This window comes from Ictidomys tridecemlineatus, chromosome 9 (assembly GCF_052094955.1).
Source record: "Ictidomys tridecemlineatus isolate mIctTri1 chromosome 9, mIctTri1.hap1, whole genome shotgun sequence".
In the NCBI taxonomy this organism is placed as follows: Eukaryota; Metazoa; Chordata; class Mammalia; order Rodentia; family Sciuridae; genus Ictidomys; species Ictidomys tridecemlineatus.
The window spans coordinates 49,993,244-50,002,129 of record NC_135485.1 but is presented as its reverse complement, the minus strand read 5'-3'; the positions used below and the strand labels follow the sequence as shown (position 1 = coordinate 50,002,129).

The window sequence follows — 8,886 nt, the reverse complement described above, 5'->3', positions numbered from 1 at the left end:
TTCAACTCAGTGGTGTATAATGAGAAGATTTTAAAAAGTTTGTGCAAAGTGAGACAGGAACTTATAGAATGGTGAAGTAAAGAACTTAGCAGGACTCTCTGTCATTAGGAAACAAGAAGTTAACTGGTGAGAATTAAAGATATAAATATGTAAAATCTTTACATTGTCTTGAGGCATACAGAGAATGAAGAAAAACATCAAGGAAACCTGCTAAGTCTCAATTAGGTCAGAAGTAGTTGACTTTTGACTTATGATTCATTCCTTTGTACCACTCTCCACATTCACCCCAGCCCTGTGATGCTGAAGCTGTTATCTTGAGATTGAACTTGGGCACTCAACCATGAGCTACATACCCAAACAGATTTTGTATTTTATTTTAGAGACAGGGTCTCACCAAATTGCTCAGCACCTTGTTTTTGCTGACACTGGCTTTGAACTCCTGATCCTCCTGCCTCCTCCTCCAGAGCTGCTGGGATTACAGGCATGAGCCACCTTGCTGGGGTGAGGTTTTCTTTTTCTTCAGCTCCTAATCAGGTGCTATGGTTTCCCCTCTGGAGGGGATGGCTGCAATTTCTCAACCTTCCCAGCCCCAAGTTACAATAGTAATGACATAGACAGTATTCAGTCTTTGTGTTTGTCAGCTTTGCATTGCTAGGACAAAACCCTGAAATAGCTTATTAGGAGATAAAGTTTATTTTGGCTCACAGCTTCAGAGATTTCAGTGGGTGGTCATTTACCTAAGGGCCTGTGGCAAGGCAGTAAGGACAACACACTCGGAGTGTATGTGGAGGAAGCTGCCCACATGTGCCCTTCTGCACATGGAACATTGGGTGACACTTATCCAAACCATAATGATTTCCTTTATCTCTCCCAGTCACTAAATGTAGAATGAAAGCTGTACTCCAACATGATCCTAACATTCTTATTAAAATGAAAGAGAACCTAGAATAAGCAAAACAACAATATAAAATGGGAGTATTCATACTTCTGATTTCAAAACTTAGCCCCAAACAAAACTATCCTGAACAAGACATTGTGGTAAAGATGTTAAGAGTAGACATTTAATAAAATTCAATGATCCCAGAAACAAACCCTCCTATTTATGGTGAATTGATCAATTGATTATTTTGTTTATTGTACTGGAGATCAAACCTAGAGATGTTTAACTGCTTAACCACTTAACCACATCCCTAGCCCCCTTTTATTTTTTATTTTGAAACAGGTCTCGCTAAGTTGCTGAGGTTGGCTTTGAACTTGCAATATTCCTGTCTTAGCCTCCTGAGCTGCTGGGATTAAAAGAGTACACCACTGTGCCTGGCTGGCCAATTGATTTTTGACAAGAGTTTCAGGACAATTCAATGGGGATGAGTATAATCATTAAGCAAATAGTGCTTTAACTCAAAAAGAGCCCAAGACCCAAGTAAAATATGGGTATAGGATCTAAATAAAAATTAGTCATTAGAAAAATGCACATCAAGATGCAATACATAGGGCTCTATTTCCAAAGACGTCTATAATGAAACAGAGAAGTATTGTGGAGAATGTGGAACCCTCATATGTTGCTGGAGGGGATATTTTTCAGCCAAAAGAATGATACTGATACATCTTACAAAATGGATGAAACTTGCTAAGAGATAGACACAAAAGGAAATATATTGCGTATTTCCATTTATTTAAAATATCAAGATGAGGTAAATATGTAGATATTGAAAGTCAGATTAGTGCTTGCCTAAGGCAGGGGATGGAGAGGACCAAGGAATAACTGCCAATAGGTGTGTGACTATGTGAATATGTTGAGGAGGGGGATAAAAATGTTCTCAAATTAGATTGTGGCAATGAATGCATAATGCTGAGAATACAGGAAAAAACATTGAATTGTACACTTTGCTGCTGAATATATCTTATAGATTTTCATACGAGTAAAACATCAACATTTTAAAACAAGTTTATTTAAAACACAAGTTTTTAATATTAATACATTTTTGACAAGTGTATGTATCTTATTTACAGGGAGAAAAGTTAGGTACATTTCGCTTTCTCAAAAAAGTTTTTGTCTCCATAAAATAATTTTGAGTGACTGAACTATTAAACTTAAAGAAGTTAGTTTTAAGCTTAACAGATTCTCTCAACATATTTTAATAAGGAAGTAAGCCCATGATAACTATATGTTAAAAAATCCATCTTTATTGTATAGAAAAATTTAAAAAGCATCTGCATCTGTGCTACTTGGTATAAAACAGATTTCATTACCTATGACATTTTAATGAACAGACTTTTAAAACATTATTTTTGAAAAGATGAGTAATTTTTATCCTATAAGAAGCTTTATAACTTTTAGTTTCAAGGTTAACTTTTTCAGAAAAGTTCAATAAACCAAAAAGCTAAAAATATAAATTATAACTTTGATATAATAAGATACTGTTATTGAAATATGTTGAATTTACAAAGTTAATTTCCCAAATCTTATCTCTAGTTTTCATTTTAAGACCAAATATGCATATTTCTTTTTTTAATAATATTTTTCAGTTGTCAATGAACTTTTTTTATTTATATGCAATGCTGAAAATTGAACCCAGTGTCTCATTCATGCTCTACCACTGAGCCACAACATCAGTCCAAAATATGCACATTTCTGCATCAGCTGTATGTCCAGATGAGTGAAATAAGCATAAATTGAACAAGCAGGTTTTTTTTTTTCCAGGTGAGACCAATTGAAGACTTGAGGAGAATACATATGATCCAGTTGATTACATTTTGAATAAAAACCTAACACTTAAATGGGGGACATTAACAATAAGAAAAAACAGTGTTTGAAGAAAAAATGATCTAAATATTAACATCCTTCAGCCTGGAAATGGTCTTTATTTTTATTTGTTAATTTTTTTTTTGTAGAAGTACTTTTATTTATTTTAACAAATAGAAATTGATCTGTGGATAAGCAATTCCAATCATATTATTGGTGGAATCAACACACTTCTCCACCAAAATCAGAAAGCAGCTAGGTCACTCTTCCTTCCCTCATCTGTCACCATCTAGCCAACTTACATTTTAAAAAATATTTTATTTATTTTTTCACTCATTCTTTTTAGTTATATATAACATTAGGATTCATTTTGACATAATTATAAAATCATGGACTATAATTTGCTCTAATTCAGTCCCTATACTTTCCCTTTCCATTCCCTCTTCCCTCCCCCTGTTCCCTTCCCTCTACTTTACTGATCTTTTTCCTAGTTACTTATAGTTTTAAAAATTATTTTTAGAGTCTTGTGGATATACACAATGGTAAGATTCACTGTGGTATATTCATATATGTACAAAGGAAAGTTAGGTCAGATTCATTCCACTGTCTTTCCCTACCCTCGTCCCTCCCTTCCCTTCATTCTCCTTTGGCTACTCCACTGATCATTCTTTTATTTTATATGTCCCCCTATCTTATTTTGCATTAGTTTCTGCATATTAGAGAAGACATTCAACCTTTGGCCTTTTGAGACTAACTTATTTTACATGAGCGTCACCAGTTCCATTCCTTTACTGGCAAATGACATAAAATCATTCTTCTTTATGGCTGAGTAGTACTCTATTGTGTATATAAACCACATTTTCTTTATCCATTTTTTCTGTTGAAGGTTACCTAGTTTGGCTCCATAGCAGTGTATTGTGCTGCCATAAACATTGACGTGGCTGTGTCACTGTAGTACGCTGATTTTAAAACCTTTGGATATATACTGAGGAGTGGGTTATCTGGGTCATATGATGGCTCTATTTTTAGTTTTTTGAGAAATCTCCATACTGCTTACCATAGTGGTTGCTTCAATTTGCAGTACCATCAACAATGTATGAGGGTACATTTTCCCCACGTTTCCCAACCTTTATTGTTACTTGTATTCTTGATAATTGCTATTCTGACTGGAGTGAGATGAAATCTCAATGTAGTTTTAGTTTTCATTTCCCTAATTGCTAGTGATATTGAATATTTTTTTATATATTTGTTGGCTGTTCATATTTCTTCATTTGAGAAGTGTCTGTTCAATTCCTTTGCACATTTATTGACTAAGTTATTGTTTTTTTTTTTATTAGTGTGTGTGTGTGTGTGTGTGTGTGTGTGTGTGTGTGTGTGTGAAGATTTTGAGTTCTTTGTATATCCTGGAAATAATACCTTATTTGAAATGAAGATGGCAATTTTTTTTCCTATTTTGTAGTCTCTCTTTTCATGCTCTTGATTGTTTACTTTGCTGTAAAGAGGCTTTTTAATTTGATGCCATTTCACTTACTGATTTTTTTATTTTATTTCTTGTTCTTTAGAAGTCTTGATAAGGGATTCAGTTTTTATACCAACATGTTGGAGTGTTGGGCCTAAATTTTCTTCTAGCATTTGCAGGGTTTATGGTCTAATTGTCAGGTCTTTGATCCACTTTGAGCTGAGTTTTGTGCAGAATGAGAGATAGGAGTTAAATTTTACTACATATGGATTTCCACTTTTCCCAGAACCATTTGATAAAAGGGCTATCTTTTAGCTGGATGCAGTGGGGCACACCTGTAATCCCAGTTGCTTGGGAGGAGACAGGAGAATCTTGAGTTCAAAGTCAGCCTCAGCAAAAGTGAGGCACTAAGCAACTCAGTGAGACTCTGTGTCTAAATAAAATACAAAATAGGGCTGGGAATGTGGCTCAGTGGTCAAGTGCCCCTTAGTTCAATCCCTTCTACCAAAAAAAAAAAGCTATATTTTCTTCAACATATGTTTTGGGCACCATTGTCTAGTATGAGATAACTGTATTTATGTGGGTATGAGGATTTGTCTCTGTGTCTTCTATTCCATTGGTCTTCATGCCAGTTTTGGTGCCAATACCATGATGGTTTTGTTACTATAGCTCTGAAGCATACTTTGAGGGCTGGTATTGTGATGCTTCCTGCTTTGATTTTCTTGCTGACGGTTGCATTGGCTCTTCTGGGACTCTTATTTTTCCAAATGGATTTCATAACTGATTTTTCCATTTCTTTCTGTGGAGAACATTATTGAAATTTTGATGGGAATTGTGTTGAATCAGTATAGCACTTTTGGTAGGATGGCCATTTTGATAATATTAATTCCGCCTATCCAAGAACATGAAAGGTCTTTCCATCTTTTCAGTCTTCTTCAATTTCTTTCTTTAGTGTTCTATAATTTTCATTGTAGAGATCCTCCATCTCTTTTGTTAGATCAATTCTGAAGTATTTTATTTTATTTTTTGGAGATTTTTTGTGAATGGGATAGTTAGCCTAATTTATTTTTCAGCTGATTTATCATTGGATTACAGAAATGTGATTGATTTATGAGTGTTGATCTTCTGCTATTTTGCTGAATTCATACATGAGCTCTAGAGACGTCTGGTTGAGTTTTTTGTGTCTTCTAAATATAAGATTATGTCATCAGCAAATAGAGATTATTTGAGATTTTTTTCCTATTCATATCTGTTTAATTTCATTAACTTGCCTGATTGCTCTCCTTAGAGTTTCAAGGACTATTTTGGACAGGAGTGAAAAGTTTTTTTTCCACTGAGAATGATGTTGGCTTTGGATATGTCATTTGCTTTTACAATATTGAGGTAATTTCCTTCTATCCCTAGATTTTCTGATGTTCTAAACATGTTTTAAACATGATGTTTCATGCTGTATTTGTCAAATGCTTTTTCTGTGTCTATTAAGATAATCATGTAATTCAGCCTTAAGTATATTTATGTGATGAATCACATTTATTGATTTCTATGTATTGAAACAACCTTACATCCCTGGGATAAAACCCAGTTGATCATGGTTCAATATCTTTTAAATGTGTTTTTGCATGTGGTTTTCCAATATTTTATTAAGATTTTTGCATCTATTTTCATCAAGGATATTGATCATAAATTTTATTTCCTTGATATGTCTTGTCGGATTTTAGTATCAGGGTGATACTGGCTTCATAGAATGAGTTTGGTTATGTTGCCCTCTTTTATATTTTATGAGTAATTTGAGGAGGATTGACATTAGTTCTCCTTTAAATGTCTGGTAGAACTTGATTGAGAATTCATCTGGTACTTGGATTTTCTTTGTTGGGAGGCTTTTGAAAGCTGCTTCATTTTCATTACTTGATATTGATTTGTTTAAATTTTCTATACCTTTATGGTTCTAATTGGGTAGGTCATATGTCTCTAGGAATTTGTCAAGATTTTCAAGATTTTCTTGTTTATTTAAGCATTAATTTTCAAAATAGTTTCATGATCCCTTGGATTTCAGTAGTATATGTGGTGGTATTTCCTTTTTCATCTCAGGTTTTGTTTGAATTTTCTCCCCTCTTTCTTTTGTTTACTTTGTATAAGGTTTTATCAATTTTTTTCCAACTCTTTGTTCCATTGATCTTTTGTGTTATTTTTTAAATCTCAAGTTCATTAAATTTAGCTCTGTTTTTAATTATTTTTTTTCTGTTGATTTTGGTATTAAGTTGTTCTTCTTTATTAGAGACTTAAGGTGTAATGTTAGATTATTTATTTGGTATCCTATTATTTTAATATATAAGCTCAATATTATAAACCTTCCTCTTCAATCTGCCTTTATACTGATCAAGATTTTGGTATGTTGTATCACTATTCTTATTAATTTCAATGAATTTTTTAAAATTCTCAATGATTTCTTCTGCTATCCATGCATCACTTAAAAGTGTATTATTTACTCTCCTGCTGCCATGGCTGACAAGGAAGCAGCCTTTGACCACGCAGTGGAAGAACGTGTGATCAATGAGGAGTACAAAATATGGAAAAAGAACACCCCTTTTCTTTACGATTTGTTGATGACCCATGCTCTGGAGTGGTCCAGCCTAACAGCACAGTGGCTTCCAGATGTAACCAGACCAGAAGGAAAAGATTTCAGCATTCATCCACTTGTCCTGGGGACACCCACATCAGATGAGCAAAACCACCTTGTGATAGCCAGTGTACAGCTCCCTAATGATGATGCTCAATTTGATGTATCACACTACGACAGTGAGAAAGGAGAATTAGGAGGTTTTGGCTCAGTTAGTGGGAAAATTGAAATAGAAATCAAGATCAACCAGGAAGGAGAAGTAAATAGGGCTCATTATATGCCCCAGAACCCTTGCATCATTGCAACAAAGACTCCATCCAGTGATGTTCTTGTTTTTGACTATACAAAACATCCTTCTAAACCAGACCCTTCTGGAGAGTGCAACCCAGATTTGCGTCTCCGTGGACATCAGAAGGAAGGGTATGGGCTTTCTTGGAACCCAAATCTCAGTGGGTACTTACTTAGTGCTTTAGATGACCATACCATCTGCCTATGGGATATCAGTGTCATCCCAAAGGAAGGAAAAGTGGATGATGCGAAGACCATCTTTACAGGGCACACAGCAGAAGTAGAAGATGTTTCCTGGCATCTGCTCCATGAGTCCCTGTTTGGGTCAGTTGCTGATGATCAGAAACTTATGATTTGGAATATTCGTTCAAACAATACTTCCAAACCAAGCCACTCAGTAGATGCTCACACTGCTTAAGTGAACTGCCTCTCTTTCAATCCTTATAGTGAGTTCATACTTGCCACAGGATCAGCTGATAAGACTGTTGCCTTGTGGGATCTGAGAAATCTGAAACTTAAGTTGCATTCCTTTGAATCACATAAGGATGAAATATTTCAGGTTCAATGGTCACCTCACAATGAGACTATTCTGGCTTCTAGTGGTACTGATTGTAGACTGCATGTCTGGGATTTAAGTAAAATTGGAGAAGAACAATCCCCAGAAGATGCAGAAGATGGCCCACCAGAAGTATTGTTTATTCATGGTGGTCACACTGCCAAGATATCTGATTTCTCCTGGAATCCCAATGAACCTTGGGTGATTTGTTCTGTATCAGAAGACAATATCATGCAAGTGTGGAAGATGGCAGAGAACATCTATAATGATGAAGATCCTGAAGGAAGTGTGGATCCTGAAGGACAAGGATCCTAGATGTGTCTGCACTTGTGATTTTAGACTCCCCTTTTTTCCCCTCTCAACCCTGATTGATTTAACATTGGTTTTGAGACACAGACTTTGTTCAGCTATCCCTCTATATAAGTACCACCAACAATTGCTATTAGCCCAATAGAGGGTGTTTTCTAAATATCAACTGGGATACTTTATTCAGCAAAGCCAGACTTATTTAAATTTTCTTCAAGAATTTTCTAGTAACAAACCCGGGTCTAAAGTAGCTACAGAAAGGGGAATATTATGTGTGGTTATTTTTCTTCTTATGCTATATCCCCAAGTTTTTTGGACTCATTTAAGTAAAAGCTAGAGTGAGTAAGGAATAGAGCCAAGGGAGGTAGGTGTCTGAGCCATGAAGTATAAATACTGCAAAATGTCATTTTTATTCAGGAATTAGGGGAGATTCAAGTCACATAGATTCCTACTCTAAAATCTTCACACCTGACTTTCCAGGATGCACATTTTCCTATGTAGACCAGTCTCCTCTTGATTTCTACAGTTAAGTCAAAACTACATGTTCCTCCTTTCCCATATATTTTTGCAAGTGTAATTTCTTGAGCTGTTTTCACATTATTCCTTACCTTTATGTGATTTTTTTTTAAGTTGGGACCACCAAGTTGTAAAGATGTATGTTTTTACCTGACAGTTGTATCATGGGTATACTGTCAAGTTGAAAAGAGTGAATTGATAGCTTGTATGTTTTTAAAATTAAATTAATCCTTGATAAGAGGGTTTTTTTTTTTTAAGGAGTTGGTTCTTGACCACTAGTTTGATACCATCTGCATTTTGGGTGACCTGTTTTACCAGCAGGCCTATTACTCCCATGACTAACTGTGTAAGTGCTTATAATAAAATAAATTGCTTTTCTACATAGCCCTAAAAAAGTGTAT

General features: G+C 35.0%; 1 protein-coding gene across 1 annotated transcript; it reads left to right on the top strand.

The window, feature by feature from the left end:
• The first annotated feature begins 6,700 nt into the window (after positions 1 to 6,700).
• On the top strand, positions 6,701 to 8,506 carry LOC101966341 (histone-binding protein RBBP4). The gene is given in 1 exon segment (XM_040292349.2): positions 6,701 to 8,506. A coding segment is annotated over 1 exon segment (1,278 nt). The 3' UTR covers positions 7,979 to 8,506.
• Positions 8,507 to 8,886: the final 380 nt, after the last annotated feature.